The 24,475-nt window shown below is 41.3% G+C and overlaps 1 protein-coding gene and 1 long non-coding RNA gene across 5 annotated transcripts; one reads left to right on the forward strand and one right to left on the reverse strand.

Annotated features, from left to right (window-relative positions):
- Positions 1–4: 4 nt before the first annotated feature.
- Positions 5–3,967, reverse strand: LOC134295966 (uncharacterized). The gene is made up of 2 exons (XR_010002495.1): positions 3,872–3,967; positions 5–851 (listed from the first exon to the last, which is right to left on the reverse strand). It is a non-coding gene; the product is annotated as an uncharacterized LOC134295966 (long non-coding RNA).
- On the forward strand, positions 2,502–23,577 carry LOC100552756 (C-type lectin domain family 2 member B). Of its 4 annotated transcripts, none has more exons than XM_062969595.1 (8): positions 2,502–2,579; positions 6,825–6,940; positions 8,894–9,005; positions 10,273–10,553; positions 11,270–11,365; positions 15,243–15,430; positions 16,268–16,371; positions 18,284–23,577. In XM_062969595.1, exons 4-8 carry the CDS (start codon positions 10,364–10,366, stop codon positions 18,396–18,398), a joined length of 693 nt encoding a protein of 230 aa, XP_062825665.1. In that variant the 5' UTR covers positions 2,502–2,579; positions 6,825–6,940; positions 8,894–9,005; positions 10,273–10,363; the 3' UTR covers positions 18,399–23,577. The 4 variants fall into 4 exon arrangements, with proteins under 4 accessions (XP_062825665.1, XP_062825667.1, XP_062825666.1 ...); XM_003229691.4 differs by lacking the exon at positions 2,502–2,579 and adding an exon at positions 4,265–4,419; XM_062969597.1 differs by lacking the exons at positions 2,502–2,579; positions 11,270–11,365 and adding an exon at positions 4,264–4,419.
- The last annotated feature ends 898 nt before the right edge of the window (positions 23,578–24,475 follow it).

The raw sequence follows: 24,475 nt of genomic DNA on the forward strand, positions 1-24,475 counted from the left end.
TGAGTAAGAAACAAAAATTATTAATTTATTTATACTCCACTTTATCTCCCCAAAGGGGACTCAAATCAGCTTGACATAAAAGTATAAGTATACAATTTAAAATATACAAATATGCAAACACTAAAATACAACTAAACACAAACAGTACTAAGAAATTTAGTTAAAATCCACCAAAATTTTTTAAAAACCACAGCACCCCCTGACTAGATTTTAAACACTAGTTTAGGTACCCAACAATGCCCGGGTTAGGTCTTTTGTAACGATAAAAGAAGTTGCTTTTGGAGGTTTTTATGAATTGTTCTAGTAGAAAATGTATAAGGATACAACTTCCATCATCATGTCACTGCCACAAAAGCACACCAATACTTAAAATTGGTCACCAGAGGGGGGGGGGGGGGGGCGGTGTCTGTATACCTAGTTTGGTCCAAATCCATAGTTGTTGGGAGACACAGGGTGCTCTCGAAATGGGAGTCATTGCAGAAATAACTTGCCCACATACATATTTTCCCTTTTACTATATACTACCCTTAAGTACCCAGAGATGCCTGGGTTAGGTCTTTTGTAATGCTATGTTATGTTCATCCAAGGTCAGGTTCAGAGTGCTAGCTGGATGTGGGTGAACTCCTAGCACCCAAGGTCAATTCCCTCCAAACCCCACAAGTTAGTCATGGGTGTCTTGGTCCAAATCCCATTTCAGAGCATGTGGGATTTTATTCAGCTGTGTGGGTGGGGGCTGGAATAGATGAGTGTGGACTCAGATAATCCAGGTATCGTGAGATTTTCTGCCTTGATATTCTAGGTTATATGGCTGTGTGGAAGGGCTCACAGTGCTCTCTGGAAGTAGAGCCATCCTAGAAAATACAAACAGATACACACACATACATTTTCACTTTTATTATAGACTAGCTTGGAAACCCAGCAATGTCCCAGTTAGATAAAGATAAATATTAAAAGCAGTCATTGTTTGGTTTTGAATTCTATGAATACATCCAATAGAAAATGCCTAAGGATGTGGATAAACTACAACTCCCATCATTATCTGTCATGGCCCCTAAACTGTAGAAGTAAAGTGGATTCTGATGGGCACATGTACCAGGCTTGGTCCAGTTCCATCATTGGTGAGATTCAATGTTCTCTGGTTGTGTGTGAAGTAGAACTCCCACCATCTTAGGTCAATCCCCCCCTCCCCCCTCCCCCCTCCCAAAGTTCACCAGTATTTAAAGTTGGCCAGGAAGGGTTTGTGTGCCAATACATTGTAGTGGGGTTCAGAGTGCTGTTTGATTGAGGGTGAACTACAATTCCCAGAACCGTGGGTCAATTCCCCTTAAATCCTGCCAGTATTCAGATTTGGTCATGTTGGGTTTATGTGCCAAGTTTGATCTAGATCCATCATCGGTTGAGTTCACAGTGCCATTTGAGTATGGGTGAACTACAATTCCCAAAATGGTGAGGTAATTCCCTTTAAACCGCACCAGTCTTCAAAGTTGGCCATGATGGGTCTGCGTGCAAGGTTTGGTGCAAGGTTTGGTCCAGATCCATCATCGTTGGGGTTCAAAGTGCTCTCCCAAAATCCAAGGTCACCCCCTCCCTCCAAAAAACCACCAGTATTTTCTGTTGGTCATGTAGTGTCTGTTTGGTCCAGAGTGACAAATCCATCATTTGTAGGAATCACAGGGCTCTCAAAATGAGAGCCGTCTTGGAAATCCCATACATAGATGCAAACATACAAACTTGTATTAGATAATGAAATTATTTTATTATTTTATTAAAGTTATTGTATTTATTAGATAATAAAATTATTAAATAATAGTAATAATAATTTGATAGTGCAAATACGCCCTGACTGTATTCATCCTGTTATTGAAGGCTTTAATGGCCGGAATCAGAAGGTTGTTGTATGTTTTCCGGGCTGTATGGCTATGTTCCAGAAGTATTCCCTCGTGACATTTCGCTGACATATATGGCAAGCATCCTCAGAGGTTGTGAGGTATGGAGAAACAGTTTCATAGATATGGGCGAAACGTCACGAGAGAATACTTCTGGAACATGGCCATACAGCCCTGAAAACGTACTACAACCTTGCATTCATCCTGCTTTTCCTGGCTTCGATGTGTTTGTTTTGTGAGTTTGATCCATGTAGTTTTAAAAACATGATTTATTGAATTGCTTCTCTCCCTCAGCCCCCTCCACCATGTAAGCACACACCCACTTTTATGTATTTTGTGAAACATGTGAGTTGCTTCAAAGTTGTGCTGGGCGGAAATAAGTGTAGCGGAGAAGGCCATCTTAAGTTTTTAAGGACGTCAATACTGCATAGATAAGGCCGTGTGCTTTCTGGGCCGGATTGGATGTTCACTCCACCTTAAAAAAGTGGCTCCCTGTGCCTGTGGTCCCTCTGACGACTGTAGGGCTGTGTAAGGCTTTAAAAGCCCGGGTCTCCTAATTCCTAGAATTGCAGTCTGAAGCTGACTTCCCAGGTAAGGAAGGAGGGAGATAGAGAGAGGGTGTAGGGCTGTGTAAGGCTTTAAAAGCCCGGGTCTCCTAATTCCTAGAATTGCAGTCTGAAGCTGACTTCCCAGGTAAGGAAGGAGGGAGATAGAGAGAGGGTGGGGGGGAGGGGCTTTGCCATTTGTGTCCCCTCAGGGAGATAGGGCAGGTTACAAATAAATTTTATTATTATTATTATATGACACAGCAAACAAGATAGATATGCTGGATTTTGTATCACAAAATCACAAGTCGAAAACTTCCCAAGTATCTAGGACTGTGTGATGTATTTTCGGATGATGTGCACAGATCCCAGTAGGGTGGCCTTTTGCAGTTGGCAGATTGTAATTTTGTCAATGTCTATTGTTTCCAAATGCCGGCTGAGATCTTTTGGCACGGCACCCAATGTGCCGATCACCACCGGGACCACCTGCACTGGTTTCTGCCAGAGTCTTTGAAGTTCAATCTTGAGGTCCTGATGTAATAATTATTACTACTACTACTTCTACACAGCTATATAAAATCTAGATTATCCTTTTTGAACTGTATTATCTGGCACTGTAGGTTCAGATAATCTAGTACAAAACAGATAATATGGATTATATGGCAGTGTAGAAGAAGCCTGGGGCAGCTGCTTCATGCTGCTTAATAATAGAGCTGACAGTTTGAAAGTAGTCCCTACTTGATGGGATTTGAAACTGTCATGAAGCCATCTCTCTACCTTTCCCTACAGCTGCTACTGGAATATGAAGCAAAGAAGGAGAGTTGGGGGGAGAGGTGCGTCTACACCAGGCATGGGCAAACTTGGGCCTTCCAGGTGTTTTGGACTTAAGCCCCTTAAGAGGCTGACGGGGGAAAGGAAAGGGCCGAGGCTGTTAGGAATAGTGGGAGTTGAAGTCCAAAACACCTGGAAGGCCCAAGTTTGCCCAGGCCTGATCTACACTGTAGAAGTAATGTAGTTTGATTGCCATGGATCAATGCTATGGCGTCCTGGGAGTTGTAGTTTTACAAGGTCTTGAGCCTTCTCTGCCATTGTGCTACTGCTTCATCAGATCACAAAGCATAACATTGAGCCAGGACGGATAAAGTGATGTCAAAGTGCATTAGCTCTACAAGTGTTGATGTGCGCGCTTTCCCTGTTAACAAATAGGATGTTGACATCAGAGACCTCATGGCAGGTTACAGTTAAAGAAGGCATAGGCAAACTTGGGCCCTCCAGGTGTCTTGGACTTCAACTCCCAGAATTCCTAACAGCCTCAGGCCTCTTCTTTTTCCCCCTCAGCGCGGCCGAGAGGGGAAAGGAAGGGGCCTGAGGCTGTTAGGAATTCTGGGAGTTGAAGTCCAAGACACCTGGAGAGCCCAAGTTTGCCCAGGCCTGTTCTACCTTAGGCAAGCCCTTCTGAAGATCCACGGCCTCCGCCAAAGGCCCCTTGCAGACAATATCCCGGCAGCAGAGCAGGCAGAATAATAATGGCGCCGGTTTTTCCCTCAGGCGGAGAGAGAGAAGGGCGCTGGCTGGCTGCTTTTGCCGTCGCTCAAGTTGGGCAGGGAGGCGAGGAACAGAGAAGTGCGCTGGTTGGTTGCCTCGTCTGCCGTTCGGTGCGTCAGCCCGCCTCTTCGAGGCTACTTCCGCCTGGGAAGGCGGGCAGGAGAGCTCTGGCTGGCTGCTTCTGCTGTGGCTTAAGTTGCTCAGCCCGCCTCCGGGGGGGGGGGTTAAGAAGTGGAGCAGCTGGTGGATTGGCTGCTTCCGCAGTTACTCTATTTTTCAGCCCGCCTACTGACAAGCAACACTTCCCACCAAGCATCACTACTGGAATAGTTCCGCGATTGACCAGAGTATAGATCAGGCACGGGCAAACTTCAGCCCTACAGGCTGTTAGGAATTGTAGGAGTTGAAGTCCAAAACACCTGAAGGGCCGAAGTTTGCCCATGGTTGGTATTTCAAGTGGCAGAGCTGTTTGGGCCTCTCAAAATTCCTGACTATTGAACAAGTTGGCGAGGGCTTCTGGAACTTGGGGGCCCAAACAGTTGGAGGGCCGCAGTTTGAAGGTGCCTGTTGTATTCCAACTAGATCAGTACGACAGATATTCAAATGGGTTCTTAATGGGCCATGTCTGTGCGTATGGCAGATTTCAAAGCCATATGTCCCAACTTTGTTGGTCCTTCTGACCATTTTCAAGACTTAATGTTATTGAGAAGATTGTAATACAGTAGAGTCTCACTTATCCAACACTCGCTTATCCAACATTCTGGATTATCCAATGCATTTTTGTAGTCAATGTTTTCAATACATTGTGATATTTTGGTGCTAAATTCATAAATACAGTAATTACTACATACAGTACAGTCTCACTTATCCAATGTAAACGGGCCGGCAGAACATTGGATAAGCGAATATATTGGATAATAAGGAGAGATTAAGGAAAAGCCCATTAAACATCAAATTAGGTTATGATTTTACAAATTTAGCACCAAAACATCATGTTATACAGCAAATATGACAGAAAAAGTAGTTCAATACGCAGTAATGTTATGGTAGTAATTACTGTATTTACAAATTTAGCACCAAAATATCATGATGTATTGAAAACATTGACTACAAAAATGTATTGGATAATCCAGAACGTTGGATAAGCGAGTGTTGGATAAGTGAGACTACTGTAGCATTAATGTGTAATGAACTACTTTTTCTGTCAAATTTGTTGTATAACATGATGTTTTGGTGCTTAATTTGTAAAATGATAACCTAATTTGATGTTTAATAGGCTTTTCCTTAATTTCTCCTTATCCAACATACTCGCTTATCCAACGTTCTGCTGGCCCGTTTATGTTGGATAAGTGAGACTCTACTGTATGTGTATGTGGCTACCTAGACTAATGAGCCCAGTTTTCTTTGTACAGACCATGGGTACCTGTTGACTTTTGATCCAACTTCTATAGATAAATTTGCTGGCTCCAGATTTGCAGTAACAACCATAGTTATCCAGTTATTGTTTCTTATTATTTTTGATGAGGGGCAGTCAGTCTCTTGGCAGTATTTATCGTGTCGGAAGCAAACCGAGGGTACAAGTTGTAATGTATTTGAAAACACAAACATTTTTTTAAAACCTGTCATTATACTAAATGTCCATTGACCATTAGCTGGCCACTGGTGTTGCTATAAGAAGGTTCTCCATTTTGCATGTGGCAGGGCTCAGGCTGCATTGTAGTAGGTGGTCTGTGGTTTGCTCTTCTCCACAATCACATGTCGTGAACTCCACTCTGTAGCCCTGTTTCTTAAGGTTGGCTCTGCATCTCGTGGTGCCAGAGTGCAGTCTGTTCAGCGCCTTCCAAGTTTCCCAGCCTTCTGTGTGTCCAGGAGGCAGTCTCTCATCCGGGGGCTCCGGACAGGCTAAACTGGTCAGTATCTGCACCACTAGCACTTTAAATCTAGCCCACCAGAGCCCCCGGTGGCATAATGGCAGGCTGATGATTTGGAGGTTGGGTTGCTGACCTGAAGGTTGTCGGTTTGAATCCAACCCAGGGAGAGCACAGATGAGCTCCCTCTGTCAGCTCCAGCTCCATGCAGGGACATGAGAGAGGCCTCCCACAAGGATGGTAAAACATCAAACATCTGGGCGTCCCCTGGGCAACGTGACAACCAATTCTCTCACACCATAAACAACTTACAATTTCTCAAGTCGCTCCTGACACGAAAAAACATCTAGCCCATCACCCTTCTCTTCTCATGTAAACTCTCACAGCCAAGGCTAGGCTACCCCTTGTCTTTAGTTCCCTGTTGAGTTCTTCAGGTTCAGCTAACAAAAAGTCACATTAGTACGTTCAGTATTTGGGGAGGGGGGAATAGGAAACAATAAATAGGTTGCCAATCTTTAGATTTTTAAAGATAACATTTTATGCTATTCAGAGAGTCTTCCCAACTGACCAAATGGCAAAAGACAATATTTGTGTAAAACTAGAAGAATTCTTGGAAAGGCGGGGGGGGGGGGGGGCACACAAGATTGTATGTACCATTCCTGGCCCTGTGGCCACAGAAATTTCACTATGTCACATAAAGAAAATTTCCCTTTAGCAATGGTGAATGGAAGTTTTCAATTTGACATCTAGTTTGTGGCATATTTTTCATGACCACAAACCTGATTTGAATATGAATAAACAAAAACTATCAAAAACTATCTGGTTCCAGGTTGATTTAGAGCAGCCATGTTGCTTTCACTGATTTTACTTTGAAGTATGATTAACATTTGTAACTTGCCCATTGAGAGCACATGAGCACATTTTTTTTACAAATTAGAAAAAAATGCACAAATGATATAAAAAGTCTTCTTTTATTACAGGTTCTATTGAAGATTTGGCTAACTTTGGTTGTTGTGGAAGACATTTTGTGATCGGTTCAAACGTTATTTCTCCAGATTGACACCTTTGGCTAAAAGTTGTCTATAGCTTTGTTCTGGTGGGTAAAACTTTGTTTTATTAATAATTCCATTTAAAGGCTATTGATGTCTGTTTTTAATGGATTGTGCTAGATATTGTGTATGAATCAACAGAAGACAGAATTGATTCTGTGAAGGATTCCCATATCCACATGGGCTTCACAATTCTGGGGCTCTTTCTCAGGCCAAAAGATGATGCATGTATTAATACATTTTATTTGTTATCTGCCTTTCCTTACTGCTCAAGGCGGGGCACAACACAGTTACATTCATCATTATAAAAGACATTCAATAAAATCAATATATTGAAACACATTCCTTTAAAATACATATTAAAATATATGGAACAAAGGATAAAATATAATAGTCATACAATGCAAATTTGAAAGCCATGGTTTAAAATTGAGTGAAGATAAAGATGTCTCAGAAGATTATAATATGGATTATAATATAGAAATGCTACAATTTTAACACATAATTTATAGTATAATCAATTATAATATTGTAAGCCGCCCTGAGTCCCTATGGATGAGAAGAGCGTGGTAAAAGTGATGTAAATACATAAATAAATAACTATTATAATAAAATATTTGTATGTTTAGAATGTTATTGTATTCCTAGAATTCACCTTTTTGAAAAAAAATTATTCATTTTTCAAGTGCATTACATAAAAGGGAAAGATACCATCTGTAAACAGGAAATGAATAACAAAGAGAGAAAGAAAAAAGAAAGGGGGGGGGGAAGGTTTCAGGATGTATTTTGGTCTTCCGTTCTTTGTTCTTCACGTTGTTATTATTCTATTCAATTTATTATTTTCAAGTTTTCTAGACTCATCCATATTTATTTGAGTCCTCAGGAACTCTTAGTTATGTTCAAGGCCTTTGCTTGTTCTTATATTCTTCATATTTCTTCCAATCTGTTGTTTTTAATATTTTTCCTTTACTTTCTTTTAATAGGAAGGTCAACCTTCCTAGAATTCACTTTTGTTTAGAAATTCTAAAAGACTTTAAATATATTTTCAGGAATTTCTATTTTCTTGGAATTCGAGCTTGAAATTAGTGTGTATCTTATATTTGAGGGTGTCTTAGAATCGAAAAAATATAGTCTTTCACTGTTCCTCTCAAAATGCAGTCTATTCTTGGTCCCCCCCTCTCTCTCTGCCTCTAACTGGCCCTATCTGAGTGATTAACAGCCAAGGTTCTGGTTTTATACCCTTCAATCCACCTCTCATAGCATTCCAAAGACTCTGATTGGCTGGTTTTGCTCAGACTTGCCAGATAGACATCCCTCTTTTATAGAACTGAAATAGTATTACAGTACTAATAGATACTACGGCATAGAGATGGAAGAGGATGATAAGAGAGAATCTGTTCAAGTACTAACATTGTGACATAAATACTCACTGACAAATACTTCCATAAAAAGCAACAATATTTGAGTAGAATGTCTTTGATACATAATTGTCCAAATCTGGAAATAGACTGAAGCACCGCTGACTGAGGAATGGATAATCACTGTTGCTGAGTGAATGGATCACCACTATTGTTACTGGGCATTTAAAGGAAAAAAATGGAAGATATTTTTGAAAGCTTGGAAGTTATTTTTGGACTGTTTCAGCAATAAGAAACCTAATGATCTAATAATCTAGTTGGTAGGATCTGCTATGATATAACTATATATTTGTATGTGGATTCTTTTTTTAAAAAAAAATCTATTAATTACAGTTAAGATTGGTGGGTCATGGCCCTATTGTGCTTTAATTATATGTCTTTCCCCCTTCTCTTTCTAGCTCTCCATCATTTCACTTTTTCTCTTTAATATCATTATTATTGTTATTTATACTTGGCTTTTTCTCTCCGCAAGGAGACTCAAAGCAGCTTATTGTCTGTAACTTGTTTTTTTTTAAATGAATATAAAACAGCAGAAAACAAGCTCTAGTAGTAAGTGTACACTCTTATATCCTATCCCAACAGTATATGTGCAACAATCTTAGTGTACTGTGTCAAAGAAGAACAATCTGTCCCTGCCATCTAAAAGAACCAGAATCGGAAGAACAGGTTTTTACAGGACCCTTTAACCAACCAGGTATATACACATTAATTCAGCATTAAATTGGGATACAGAGAACCAACTTTCTATAGAAGGACATTTGTTTTTCTGGACCAGTGACCATGTTGGCTGAGGGCTTCTGCTTATTGCAGTCCCCAAAGTAATATTTCTTCCACATCATGAGTTAAATTTAGTAACGTTTGGAGGATGGGGTGTAAAGTTAGGTTTCTTTTGCTACTTTCTCAAGAAGAAACCCAAAAGGATAGATCCACATGGCTGTAAGAAGAGGCCTTCCACGCTACAGAGTTATAGCCCTATGATTCCATTTTAACTGCCATAGTAACATTCTGTCGAATCCTGGGATTTGCAGTGGGGGAGGGGGCTATTTAGAATTCTTTGCTAGAATGCCATGATACCTAGAATCATAGAATTGGAAGAGACCCCAAATGCTATCCAGTTCAACTCCATTCTGCTGTGCAGGAAAACACAATTAAAGCACTTTTTATAGTTAGCCATCCAGGCTCTGCTTAAAAACATCAGAAGAAGGAAACTCCACCACACTCTGAGGCAGCAGGATATTCCACTGCTGATCAGAAATGTCTTCCTAATGTTTAGGTAGAATCTCTTTTCTTGCCATTTGAATCCATTGCTCTGTGTTCTTGCCTTCAGAGCAGCAGAGAACAAGCTTTCTTCCTTCTCAATCTGACATCCTTCCAAATAATTAAACATGGCTATTGTGTCACCTCTTAGCCTTTTCTTCTCCAGGTTAAACACACCTATTGTCCTGAGAGTGGATCTACACAGAAGAATTAATGCAGTTTGAAATCACTTTAACTCCCATGGCTCAAAGCAGTGGAATTCTGGGAGTTGAAGTTTGATGAGACAACACTCTTTTGCAGAGTAGGCTAAAAGAGTAGGCTTGTCAAATAATGACCCCCATGATTTCATAGCATTGAGCTATGACAGTAAAATTGGTGTCAAACTGCATTAATTCTGCAGTGAATATGCACCCTGCACAGTTTTCCACATTATTTGGCTTCCAGACCTTTTATCATTCTGGTTACCTTTCTCTGGAAACATTCCAGCTTGTTAATATTTTTCAGTTTACCTCATCCTAAGATTCCACAGGCTGTTGCCATGATATTTAGCATGGAAACATAGTGCTATGACCGTGCAATTGGAAAGGGCCCATAAACAGACCATGCTCCAAACATACATCAAGTGTACCTGGAAAGAAATGTTAACACCAAGGTGAGAGTGCTGTGAAATTATATATAAATGAATAGAAATTGTTCTCTTGCAGAGACCATTGATGATAAACTTCTTTCTAAAAAATACGAGAGGAGAAAAGGATAGTGGACTGTGAGGATCCCACGAAAGCTGAAACAAACAGTATGACACCTAGCAATGGAAACTATGGAAATGGACCAAAGATGACAGAAAAGGTGGCACAGAGCAATGGAAATGCCGCAAATGGACCAAAGACTGCAGATCAGGTGGAACAGGGCAATGGAGACTCTGAAAATCGACCACAGCCTCTAGAACAAATGGGATTGCTGGATCAAAACATGAAGAAAGCAACTGGTAAGTTACTGTTTCTGTTTAATAAGATAAGAGGATTGAGATTGTGCCTAGAATAAATGTTTCTGCCAAGAGCTGGAGGAGAATTGAAAACGATACAGGTTTTATTGTCTGAGGAGTGGGAAACTGGTCTCTGGACTGCCTTAGTACCCAATCCTTTCTTACATTCCCAGGACAACCTGAAAGCATTCTTACGTCCCGATTTTTCTTAAAAAATAGATGAAAGTGATAAAAAATACAGCAGATTAGGTTGCTTGTCCTTCATTACCCCTTGATTTTTTTAATTGATAAGGAATGGTAATTTTTTATTGAACAATGAAACAAGAAGTAATGTCACATCTGCTTTGAGTCACTTGGCACAAGGTAGTATTCTCTGATAAGGGATTGTACAGGGTCCAAAACTGCCTGCCAGCCCAAGTGCCATCTTAATCCTTGTTCTTCATGGTTTAGTTAGTGACATACTATACATACTTGTGTGTAAATCGATCTCACATGTTTGGTGAGGACAGGTTTGGGGCCCAACATTAAGGATTGTGATATGACTTGTGAAAAGGCCTGTGGATCTGTATGTGATGCTTCTTTTCAGATACTGAGTGCTCTGCATAGCACATGTGTCTGTTCACAGCCAGTTCATCATCATGATATATCATGCAGCGATTCACAGTAGTTATCCCCTTTATTGAAGGAATGTACACTCAGTATGTATTTCTTTCTCTTAGATGGAGGATGGAAAGCCAAATGGAGCAAGACCTGGTTTAAGGCTGTGATTTTTTCAGTCATACTTGTTACTAGCAATGTTGTTACTGCCTTCATTAGTGAGTTCTCAATGTCTTTCTTATCTATTTTATTTGATTACCACCTGTCTGTCATAGTTCTGTTTCAGAATTCATTGGTTTCCAGTTTTTCTTCAATACTAAGACACCATTGATTGTAACATGCAAACTAATTTCAGTACCACCAAGAGGGGAAAAAAACTACCGTATTTTTCGCTTTATAAGACGCACCTGATGATAAGACGCACCTAGTTTTCAGAGGAGGAAAATGGGGAAAAATAATTTGAACTAAAAGATGACCCACACGTTCTTGTGAAATGCCAATTATGCTTGAAATTTTTCTCTGAGTGATACGACTATCATCCTGAGTCAATCTGTCAAACTTTTGCTTGTGAAACTCGGTGGTTGTTGTCATAGGACGTCCAACTCTTTGTTTGTCACTTTCCAAATTGACCGGCGAGCGGGGGTCCCGGATCATGGCCTCCAGCTTCCTCCGCCGGCCCGGGAGCAGCGCGTCTTCCCCGCTGGCGGGCGCTTGCGGGGCGGGTATTTTCCCCGGCGAGGCCGCCGGCTGCTGTGGGGGCCGGTAGTTCATGCCTAGCCCTTCCTCCTCCTCCTCCTCCTCCTCCGCTGGCTTCCTGGCGATGGCGGCTGCTCGGCTTCGAGGGGGGAGGAGGAGAAGGCAGGCGCAGCGGCGGTGGCAACAAGCGAGGGGCGCCTCCCGCCGCCAGCGCCTCCTGCGGGGCCTACTCCGAGAAATCCAGGCGGCGGCTCAGTCCCGGCCTGGACCGGCCAGGCCTCTTCTGCCTCGGAGGGAAGGGAGGGAGGCGAAGGCGAGAGAGAGCAAGAGAGGCCCGCCCTCAGCAGCCGGGGGGAGGAGGAGGAGGAGGACGGCCCCTTCCCCCCGCTCGCTCTCCGTTCCCAGAGCCAAGGAAATGGGCTCAATGGCGCCTCCCAAACTCTCCTCTTCTTCTTAGGCGGGAAAACAAGTCGCGTCCCTTCCCCTCAAATCCCTGAGGGGATTTGGAGCAGCTTACAACAGTGTAAATACTCATCCATATTGAGAAACAGTACTGGTTGCATCCCCTCCCCGCCCCACCCTTCCAAGGGAAAAGTCATCGGCAGCAGCACGTGAGGTCATATTGCGTTTATAAGACGCACTGACTTTTTCCCTCTATTTTGGGGGGGGGGGGGGGAAAGTGTGTCTTATAAAGCGAAAAATACGGTATATACATGCAGTCCCTAAGTTACAAACAACATAGGTTCTGTTGGTTCTTTCTTAAGTTGAATTGTATGTACGTCAGAACAGGAACATTTTCTAGCTGTATTCCCCCCCCCCCCCTCTCAATCTCCCCCTTTCCTCCCCCCCTCCTCTCTCTCTCTCTCTCTCTCTCTCTCTCTCTCTCTCTCTCTCTCTATATATATATATATATATATATATATATAAAGTTTTCAAATGCATAGGAAAGGGTTATCATCCCTGTGGTGTTTGTTTTGCTTTCTGTGCCCCTGTTCAGAAGATTTCATCTCACTTTCTGTTCCTGTGATAATTAGATTTTGAAAACTTTGGCTTGTTGTGGAAACAAGGATTGGTGAGAAAGTTTCAGTGGAGACATTTTTCCCCATAGCTCTTTCAGGAGTGTATTTCCCTTCTGAGGAGGAGATTTCTCTCTCTTCCTGTTGTCTCGCCCCCCCCCCCCTTAAGTATGAGTCATTTGTAAGTCATATGTTGCACACGTGCATGCCTTCAAATTGCTTTTCAACTTATGGTGATCTCATTAATTTCATAAAGTTTTCACAGGCAAGGAGTACTCAAAGGTGTTATGACTGGGAGTAGAGATGTTACCTTGAAAAATGCCTATTTCTCTGTATTTGCTTAATTAAGGGCAGAGGCAAGAGATGGCATTTGCGGACAAGAGAGGTGTGAAGTTTCACCATTGTTTGTATTCATTCTTTCTACCTTAATTCTTTCCCCAAACAACCTCCCCCCAGCTGGCCTGACTTCCATTCTCTGAACTCAGCTAGATTAAAAAGGTCTCAGGGAGGGACTAATATAGATGGAAAGACAGAAGTGTACTGCCCTTCTCTTTCTACTTGCCTGTTCTACTCTGCAAACATTGATTAAAAGTCTACACTGGTCTACATTTTGTAATTTTACAACTTCATATGTACACTGCAGAAATGCAATACAACTCTGTTAGTGAATGGCAAAGATGCATATCTGAGCATTGGCAAGAGTTATATGATGTCTGCTGGGTGCTCCCGAAGCACATTCAACATTTTCCGTGCTCATTGAGCATATCTGATGTAGTCTGGCGTTTCTTAGCTCGTGTCCAGATGCACATTGGGGTTGCCTTGATGTGAATCAGTCTCAGCACTGGCTACTATTGCTCAAAAACATGTGTTGGTTGTAATGACATAGGACCCCCTATACTTACATGGACATTGCAAAACTATTCACTTCTATTTCATGCTCATGTAAATCCATTTAGAAAGATGTCTGGCCGAATAAGAATGTTGACCAATTTAGGATTTGTGTTTTCATATAGATACAGGTTTGCATCACACTATATTTGCCTCGGGGCCCCTGGTGGCACAGAGTGTTAAAGCGCTGAGCTGTTGAACTTGCGGACCAAAGGGTCCCAGGTTCAAATCCCAGGAGCGGAATGAGCGCCCGCTGTTAGCCCCAGCTCCTGCCAATCTAGCAGTTCGAAAACATGCAAATGTGAGTAGATCAATAGGTACCGCTCTGGTGGGAAGGTAACGGCGCTCCATGCAGTCATGCTGGCCACATGACCTGGAGATATCTATGGACAATGCTGGCTCTTCGGCTTAGAAATGGAGATGAGCACCAACCCCCAGAGTCGGTCACAACTGGACTTAACGTCAGGGAAAAATTTTACCTTTTATATTTGCCTCACATCATGTAGTAATGCTTTCAGCCTATCCTAAACCCCCTTTTATAGTCTTTTCTCTCTCAGTCCCCTCAGCCACCAGCAGCAGCTCATTCAGACTGAGGGAGGCTTTACTACATTAGATGCTATGGCATTTAAATTTGCATACTCCAGCCTTCTTCCTGTTGTCCTGAAATGGAAGACAGAGCAAGATGGAAAGTTACTTGCATGCAAGCAATTAATGTGCATCATTCTAAAAATATGAACTGCTGGCACAGAAGATCCTTGGCGTCTATCAATATTCAGTATCAATTGAAGTTTTCAAGGGCAGGTGCACAGAAAGCACATTTTGTTATATTCAGTTTGAAAGTCTCTGGGTGCAAAGACAACTAGGAGGAAATTAATCTTCCCCAGATATGGTCACAGCTGTTATATTAGCCTTGGTTGAAAAGAGGTACTTCTAGCCCTTGACATTCTCTGTCAGGATCATCCTACCTACCTGCCTACTGCTCCATCTCCCTGCCAAAAAAGAGGGGGAGGCTGGGAAGATTAATGGGGAATGTAGGATAGGTAAGACCATCTATTATTTTGAAAATTGAAACTGTAGTTAGAAAACCGTGAGAATGGAGTTTGCCCAGTGGGGAGGTGGTCTGACACTCTCTGCTTGTGCAGATAGCACCAAATCCTTGAGTTCCTCCAATTGCAAGCATTTTTCTCCAAAAATTAGTGCAATCAATAAAGTGAGACTTACTAAATTGAGCCCAAGGGCTGAATTCCAATTTGGAAAAGCTCTCTTTGTATGTATGTGTTGTATGTGTGTGTGTCATGGGGTGGGATGCGAACAAAGCAAAATAGATGGGGTCAGGAGTAGTTCTAATCAGATTTCAAGTCTGCAAAAAAGAGCTTAATTCAATGCCAAAGCTTTGTGACCTTTAAATACTCCCTTATTAGTAAAAATAAGAAGTGGAAGTAGGCCTGAGGTTCATTGTCCTTTAACTAAATTCTTATTCTTTTCTTTGTTTTAGGTGTAACCATGACCAAATCATCTGTCCCACACCCAGTAATAATGGTCCTCTCCTGTCCTTCAGGATGGGTTGGATATGAAGGCAAATGCTACTACTTTTCTGAATCAGAAACAAACTGGAACTTGAGCCAGAGCAATTGCTCTGCATCTGGTGCTTCCCTGGTTACAATTGAAAATCAAAAGGAGATGGTAAGGGAGACTTTCAGACTGCATAGTAAGGGTTTTGTACCCTGTATAAGGTGCTAACAAGCATCTGTGGGATCTGAATGCAATGAACCTGTGCAACGTTGAACTCATGATGGTGGTAGAGGCTTGTTGCATGATTGGAATACTTGCCAGAGTGAAAACTAGAGAAGGCTCTTACGCCTTTCATGATTGTGTGAAATAAGGGATTTCAGCAAGTATAAAAAACAACACTAAGTTTCCTTCCTCAAGTGGCAAGGAAAGGCAGGTAATCAGTAAGTGATGATGACGTTTCTTCTTGAAGGAAACAATGAGTATTTTAACAGCTATTTTACTACACATGAACCATTGTTTTCTATGCAAAATCAAATTCAAATGAATTTTGCAAAGTATAAACCCCCAATTAAAGTATGTTTTACACAGAAAATATTATTTTCACCACATCATCATACCCATTCACTTTTCATTTCTATTGCTGTTCACAACACACAGTCTGGCTATAAAATTTGCCTACAGACCCTTTACTCCCTGCATTTGAAGAAGTAGACTTAGTCTAAAAAAAGCTCATGCTGCCAGTATCCTTCACTCTGACTCTAATATGCAACAAGATAATTTTGCTTGTTGTGATTCAGGATTAACATGGGTATGTCTTTTCCTGAAAGTGTTTAAATGTTTTTCAATCCCTAGGCAACACCTGTTACAATCCTCTCTTCTACATTAAAAGTATGAAATTGCTCTTCAGTTTTCACCCTAGTTTCCTTCCTTTGTAACCCACATTTCTATAACATGGTGGTCAGTGTTTATGATGCTTGACAATGTGAGACACATTTTCTTTAATTACAGGACTTCATAATGCAAGCTAAGGGACCAACTGAGTATTGGATTGGCTTGAAGAGAAAGAAAGGGCAGCACTGGGAATGGGTAAATGGAACTCTCTTCAATGACTGGTAAGGTTTTCCAAGTTGCTAAAATGGAGAGGTATCAGTCAAAAACCAAACAACAACCAAAATATTATAAAGTCACATAACTAGAAAATATGAGGGTTCAATTTTGCAATTACAAAAATGATGACACACAAAATTTCAGGATTCAAAACAAAAAGAACACAAAAATGGCAGCAGAACAGAAAATCACAAACATTGTGACATAATTGAGTCAGATAAAGAAGAAAACAATATTTATTAGCTCGGATTATGGTGAATCTGAACTTTCTAAAAGATACAAACTATTTGGTGTTCCATGGTCTTTAGTCAGGGAGCCCCCGGTGGTGCAGCATGTTATAGCGCTGAGCTGCTGAACTTGTGGACCAAAAGGTCGCAGGTTCGAATCTGGGGAGTGGAGTGAGTGCCCGCTCTGCCAACTTCTGCCAACCTAGCAGTTCAAAAACAGGCAAATGTGAGTAGATCAATGGGTACCACTTCAGCGGGAAGGTAATAGCACGCCATGCAGTCATGCCGGCCATATTACCTTGGAGGTGTCTACGGACAACACCGGCTCTTCGGCTTGGAAATGGAGATGAGCACCAACCCCCAGAGTCAGTTACAACTGGACTTAATGTCAGGAGAAAACCTTTACCTTTACCCTTAGTCTTGAGTCAATGAGTAGCATTTGCTTCTGACCCCAGGCTCATTCTGGTTTGAGGCAGTTTAAAAAGGGATTTCTCCCATCAATTGCAAGAGGAACTTCTTTTTAAAAATTCTAGTTGTGCAGAAGAAATTTTACTCTATTTGATTCCTCATCAATTTTGGCTTGGCCTTTTCCAGTATAGTGTATCATATACATGGAGAATTTTGGGTTTGTTGTGTTTTCTCTTTCTGTAATTTTGTGTCCTTCTGGCATTTTTACAAGATTTTGATATTTTGTGCCCTTGAATTTGTGTATCATGGTTTTGTAATAACATAATTTAACTATCATGCTTTGTAATTGTATGATTTTATTGTGTGGTTGTTGTTTGGTAAGACAGTCCTTCTTTAGATTTTAGGTTTCAGAAGATCTTGAGACAATGTTAAAAGGTTTCATTTTAACATTTCCCCTCCTTAAAACAAAAACGTTTGTTTGAAAAGTGGTCTGTTTCTACAGTTAGGACATTACATATTTTATGTATTTAGTCTTTCAGGGCCATCCCTCACAAAGCAGCATACATAAAAGAAAAAAAGTCACAGATACAGTAGGCAGATAAATCTAGATCCAGGTGGCCAAAGCTATTTTTGTGAATCTATGTGGCAAATCCCAGAATTCCATGGGAAGTTTCCATTGCAGTTAAAGTGGATTCAGAGTGCTATAACTTTGTAGTGTGGATGGCCACAAGATACTGGGACAATAAATGGAAGAAGCAAGGAACTTTGCAAGGGAAAAGAAACATGATTTTGCTGACCTCCTGCTAATAACTTATTTTTTATCCTCCATTTTCCTGATTGGTAAAATAAGAAAATTAATTGGTTGCTTTCACATATATCTTTATTTATTTCAAGCAAATTTAGAGTGGTCTGCCAGAATTTCTGATCTGTAATGCAAGGTAGATTCACATCTATCCAAGTGCATGTTACATGGACTGCAGTCAATAACTTCTGTTTATAGACTTCACCATTCTCATTTAAAAAATTAATAGATCCTGCATGTTCACTTTACCCTGTTAAAAGATATACAGGGTGTTTCATGGACTCAAGTGTAGAATTTGTCGAGTGCTTTGAGTGTGTATTCCTGGATGATCCTTTCTGTTTCTTTCAACTCTGATCTTTCTATGTTTTATGATTCTATGAGGGGTTTTTTTTCTTTGACACAACATAAATAAGGAAACTACTGGTAGTGTGATGTAGGTCACGACATAGGGACTTCATTTCTGTTGTCCTCTCATTGCAGGCTCGACATTGGAGCTGATGGACCCTGTGCTTACCTGAATGATGAGAAGGCCAGTTCAACATTATGCGGGACAAGACGAAATTGGATATGTGGCATGTCTGCTCGCACAGCCTAAGCAAAGTTTGAAAGCTTCCCAACACAAATGATTTGATAATTGTATGCTGTACATGGGTTATCTGTTTATTCAAAAGGTCCAGACCAGAACTGGGGAGCAACAGGTTATCGGCTACATTTGGATGACCACAAGTTGCCCACTTTGCTTGGTTCAGCTGCTGGATTTGTCCGTGGAGAAAAATCAAACACAATGGAATCCTCACTGCCAGTCTTACCCATTGAATATTTCAATTTGCAATTCAATGGTTATCCCATTAGAATATTCTAATGGGCAGACAAACTATTTCCACACCCCAGTGCAACTCCCAGCATTTCTTGGCACTGCCACCAGCTAAGACTGATGGGGAGTATAGTTCAACAGTTTCTAATAGGCCTCTCTTGCACCAAAAATGTAGCCTTGTGACTTTAGTATCCCAGAGGGAGTACTCGAGGACTCCCTCTGGGATACTAAAGGACTCAACGCTGACACTTGACGCTCAGGTGTTGGCGGTGGCTGGGAGGGCCTTTGCACAATTAAAACTTGTGCGCCAGCTGCGACCGTACCTCGAGAAGTCGGATCTGGCCATGGTGGTCCATGCCTTAGTTACCTCCAGACTGGATTATTGCAATGCGCTCTACGTGGGGCTGCCCTTGAAGACGGCCCGGAAATTGCAACTAGTCCAGCGTTCGGCAGCCAGGCTTCTAACTGGAGCAAATTGCAGGGCGTGTTCAACGCCACTGTTAAAGGAGCTCCATTGGCTGCCGTTTATTTTCCAAGCCCAATTCACCTACAAAGCCCTGAACCGTTTGGGATCCACCTACCTTCGTGACCGCATTTCCCCCTATGAACCTGCATGGTCTCTTCGCTCGTCGGGGGAGGCCCTCCTCTTGCTCCCACCACCCTCGCAGTCGCGGTTGGTGGGGACGAGGGAGAGGGCCTTCTCCATTGTGGCCCCTCGGCTCTGGGACTCTCTCCCCAGGGAGATCAGGCAGGCCCCAACACTCCTTACTTTTCGGAAGAGCCTGAAAACCTGGCTCTTCCAACAGGCCTTTGGCGATTGACTTCCATAGCAAAGGATTGACTAGTTGCCCATTTTTATTTTTACCGCACTTTATTCTTTTAGCCGGCCATAGTCTCCTTTGTTTATGCCTTCCCCAGCACTTTAATGGGATTGTGGTTTTGTATCGTCCTCCCCCCGACTGCATGTGATACTACTAGCACTCTTATGGCCCAGTTCTTTTTAGGAGCCAACCCAGGATTTTATCAAGCATGTTTGTTTTATATGATTTTATTTGTTTTATGACTTGCTTTATTGTTGATTGATTTGTTTTTATTGTTGTGTTTTACATTGTCTGTTTTGCCTGGGCTTGGCCCCATGTAAGCTGCCCCGAGTCCCCTTGGGGAGATGGGGTGGGGTACAAAAATAATAATAATAATAATTATTATTATTATTATTATTTCTCTGTCTGTTGAGCCATAACTGTTTGAAAAATGAATTTCCTCTGTTTGTTTCCCAGTTGGCAACTGCTGGGTATCTCTGTGGAAGAGAATCTCATGCAACAAGAAAAGTATGAGGTAACCTTATATTAAGGGTGCCCTCACCAAACCCCCACAGGATATTTGGTACTGTATCCACATGATCTAATGTGCCATAAAATCTAATGTGCACTTCAGTTTTCAAAACCCTGAAATCAAAAAAAGTATTTGCTGCCAAATGTAATGCACAGTGGTAAAAAGTGAGCTCTTTGTAATTTGGCCTCAAAAGATGTGCATTACAGTTGCACAAGATTCCTTCTTTAAGAACAAAAGTGTTAAAGCACCACAGCTTTCCTCAATAGAAAAGAAAACCTGAGGATGTATCTATGTTGTGGATGCCTTGATTCAATTAATTGCCATGGTTCAATGCTATAGAGTCATGGGAGCTGTAGTATGATAGGATAATGAGTCGTCCCTGCCAAAGAATGCAAGTACCTTATTTAGCAGTGGCAATAAAATTAGCCATTGCATCCCTCCAATAGGAGCTCCAGGTACAGCTCCTGAAGCAGCTTCCCCTTTGGCTTTGGCTCAGCACTAAGATTACGGTATGACTCAAATCTAATGCACACCTTAATTTTGGTAAAATAATTCAGCCAAAAAAGGTGAGAATTAGATTCAAGTAAATAAGGCAGTTTGTTTTTTCTTTTCAGTTGTTTACCTGTTGCTACGGATCCTAGACAGGGTGGGCAACTTGTGGGTCTTCAGATGTTGTTAGACTGCCCCTCCTGTCAACTGTCACCTTGGCTTTGCTGGCAAGGGCTACTGAAAATACAGTCCAACACTTAAACGTCAGAAGTTATCCACTCTAAATCTGGAAATTATGGACTCCAACCTGTGATTTGTACTGTGTGTTCCAGCAACAATGGCAAGGAATACGGAAAGTTGTAGTCCAGCAATACTTGGGAGGGTACATGATTCCCATCCCGTGGGCAGGCTTTGAGTCTGAGTTCAGCAAGATTTCTATTAACGTTTTTGTTTTGCTTTCTTTATTTGGCAAAAAAATGGTTCCTAGTCCTCTCACTCAGAGTAGGTCAAGAATCCAGTTGTAACAGAATCTGGGATGAAGAACTGCCCAAAACAGAACTTTTAGGTGGCATTTTTATGCATGTTACTTTCTTTGCCATTTAAGTAATTTAGCATGCATGTCTTTGCAGTAATAACCTGTCAGAGCATTTGGTTTACTTGCTAGATCTGGGAAAGATGTACATAATCTTAGCAATAATCTTCAGGGTGCTGGTGCAATGTATGGACTTTTTAAATCCAGGAATTTGTTGTTATGTGCCATCAAGTAATTCCTGACTAAGGAGATTTTTTTTCGCCCTTCCTCATTATAAGCTTCCCATAGATAACATACAGGCCAATCTGTGAGCTAAAGCTTAGTGTAGACAAAGTATACAGTCTGATCCAAGAGGACAGATAAGTTCTAAATGACAAAAAATAAAGAGAAGGCAAGTTGATTTTTTTTTTTTGTAAAACCTAGAGATAAGTGGGAAGGGGGAGCCAGACCACCAGTGTTGTGGTTTGCAATTAACAAAGGTGAACAAGATGTAGTGACACAAACCACTTCTCTTATCATCCTAGATAGTTTGTCCATTTTTGCCATTTCAACAAATTATACTAATCAATTTTCTCTTGAAATACATCTGTATTCTTCCATTTTGGAAGTAAAGTATTCTTGCAATTGGAACCATATAGTGTATTAACATGAGATCCATTTTTTAAATCTGCATAGTTGGTAATCCCAGTAAAAATAAAATCAGGTCTTAGTTCACATTTATTTTTGAAATCCCTTGTATGAGGCCTTAGAATAATGTGCAATACTTCTTCACTTTGTCACATGTCCACAACATATGGCAGAAAGTACCTTGTTGTATTTTGTACTCCCAGCACACATTTTAAGTTTCTGTATACATCTTAGATAATATAATTGGCATTAAGCACATCAGTGAAGTAGCCCCAAAGTTTTCATCTAAGAGAAGGAAGGTACATAGATTCTTAGAAGTTGAAGTTGTATATACCTCCAGCTCTTTTTGAACCACAGGCTCCTTTCAAGATCAGGGTGAACATGATCTAAGCATGTCCTGAGGCAGCCCATATTATTATCCAGTCCTCTGAAACTATGGCATTGAGCTTTTCTATGTACAGGCAGTCCCCAAGTTACAAACAAGATATGTTCTGTAGGTTTGTTCTTAAGCTGAATTTGTATGTAAGTCAGAACAGGTATGTTTTAAAAGTAACTCCAGCTATATATGTGTGTGTGTGTGTGTATGTATGCTTTGGACAGCAACGGTGAGGGTTAACACCCTTGTCTGTGTCTCTGTTCTCACTTTCTATTCCTGCGAGAATTTGAAAATTTGGCTTGTTGTGGAAATAAGGATCGGTGAAAAAGTTTCAGTGAAGACACCTTTTCCCCATGATAATTCTTTCAGGAGTAAATTTCCCTTCCTAGGCGTAGATTTCTCTCACTTTCTATGGTCCCACCCCTGTTCTTAATTATGAGTCATTTGTAAGTCGCATGTCTGTAACTCAGAGACTGCCTGTACTTACTTTATTTTTATCCTGCCTTTCTCCCAATTTTGGGGACTCAAGGTGGCTAACCAATTAAATCCTTTGTAACATTAAGCATAAAAATACTGAAGTACATTAAATACTACACAGCCATCCCAAAATCCTACCCATACCATCCCCAGAAGTCTGCCTCTCATCATTCCATAAACACCTGATGGCAGAGGCAAGCAAAGGCAAGCAAGGACAAGGCCATCCTGGTCTCTCTAATGGGGGGATTCCAGCATTTGGGAGCAGCCACTGGAAAGGCCCTCTCCCTTGTTCCTACCAAATGAGTTTGAGAGGGTAGTAGGATAGAGAAAAGACTCTCTCCAGAAGATCTTGCTGTCCTAATAGGCTCTTAAATAGAGATATGGTCATTCAAATTACCTGGACTCAAGCTGTATAGGGCTTTTATTTATTTATTTACAGTATTTATATTCCGCCCTTCTCACCCCAAAGGGGACTCAGGGCGGATCACATTGCACACATATAAGGCAAACATTCAATGCCATAACATAGAACAGAGACATAGACAGACGCAGGCATGGGCTGGCCTCGAACTCATGACCTCTTGGTCAGAGTGATTTGTTGCAGCTGTCTGCTAACCAGCCTGCGCCACCACAAGGTTGACTCTCGCCCTTAAATTTCCAATTTCCTGGAGTCTGAGCCAACATGAGCCATACACCTAAGTCTTAAACCAGCAGGGGTTTTGATTATTGGATGTAATTTATGTTGTAATTGTAAGTTTATGTTTAATATTGTTAGTCTACATATTTTGTTACAATTACACTTGAAATTGAATGTAACATTCGAAATCTTCTCATAACTGAAGAAACGTGCTTACATTGTTTTAAGGCACCAGGTTCAGTATGACCTTGGACGTTAAGCAAGATCAGCCCTAGTTAGTTGGATAGGGGACCACCAAGGTGTTGTGGGATACATTTCAGAAGAAAGCACTAGCAAAACCATTTCTGGGCATTCCTTGCCTAAGAAAAAATTCTATGCAATTCATGGGATGGCCATATGTCAACAGGTGCTTCTTTTTATTCCTTTGTAACACTGCTTTTGTATTTTCATGTAATACTAAGGCATTAAAATAAAATAATGAGGAAAGGAATTCTGTTTTTTTTTCTCATGTAATAACTCTGTTTGTTCTCCGGAATTTTATCCCAGAGATTCTGGAGCATGGGTGCAATTTTGTAGTTACAGTTTAGGAAATCTATCTCCAAAGAAAGCATACGTTTCCCACTTGATCCCTAAAAATGTATGATAGGAAAATTTCAGAATCGAGATCTTCAGTTTGTGGCTTTATCTTCCATCATAGCATTGGTGGACTTTGAATAATTGAATCCTTGAAGAGATTGCAAGGGCCATCCAGTCCAGTCTCCAGCTATGCAAGAAAATACAGTCAAAGTACTCCCAACAGATGGCCATCCAGCCTCTGTTTACAAGCCTCCAAAGAAGGAACCTCCATCACACTCCCAGGCAACGTATAACACCGCTGAACAGCTCTTGCCATCAGGAAATTCTTCTTAATGTTTAGGTGGAATCTCACTGGTTATGACAATCCTAGAGTGATGCATATTACATTTGCGGCATTAAGCAGGGCCAATACAAACTCAGAAAATGCAGTGACAAACAAAGGGGGGTGTTTAGAGTAGACAAGTTCCTAATTTCACTTCCCATACAAGAAGCTGACTTCAAATTGGCAGGACCCTCATGAAAGTGAAAAACTGCAAAAAAATTAATACTTTTAACCTGAAAGAACACATCTCTGGGATTTTTTAGGTCTTCCAACATTACTGTAATCAACCAACCATAGAACTGCACTGAAGAATCTAGAAATTCCTAGACAGGTGTTCTCCCTAGAAATCTCTATCAGGGTCTTCCAGCATGACTGGAGTCAGTCGACCATAGGGTCACACAGGAGGGCTAAGGGTGAATCAACACTATAGAAACAATACAGTATGACATTACTTTAACTACTAGGGAATCCTGGGAGTTGAATTTTGAAA

This window comes from Anolis carolinensis, chromosome 2 (assembly GCF_035594765.1).
Source record: "Anolis carolinensis isolate JA03-04 chromosome 2, rAnoCar3.1.pri, whole genome shotgun sequence".
NCBI classification, from domain to species: Eukaryota; Metazoa; Chordata; class Lepidosauria; order Squamata; family Dactyloidae; genus Anolis; species Anolis carolinensis.

Excerpts from the sequence above, each read along its gene's own strand:
- LOC100552756 (XM_062969595.1), top strand. The coding sequence starts at position 10,364 with ATGACACCTAGCAATGGAAACTATGGAAATGGACCAAAGATGACAGAA. Across the intron at positions 15,431-16,267 it reads TTGAAAATCAAAAGGAGATG|GACTTCATAATGCAAGCTAA; the intron begins GTAAGGGAGACT and ends CTTTAATTACAG. Across the intron at positions 16,372-18,283 it reads GGAACTCTCTTCAATGACTG|GCTCGACATTGGAGCTGATG; the intron begins GTAAGGTTTTCC and ends CTCTCATTGCAG.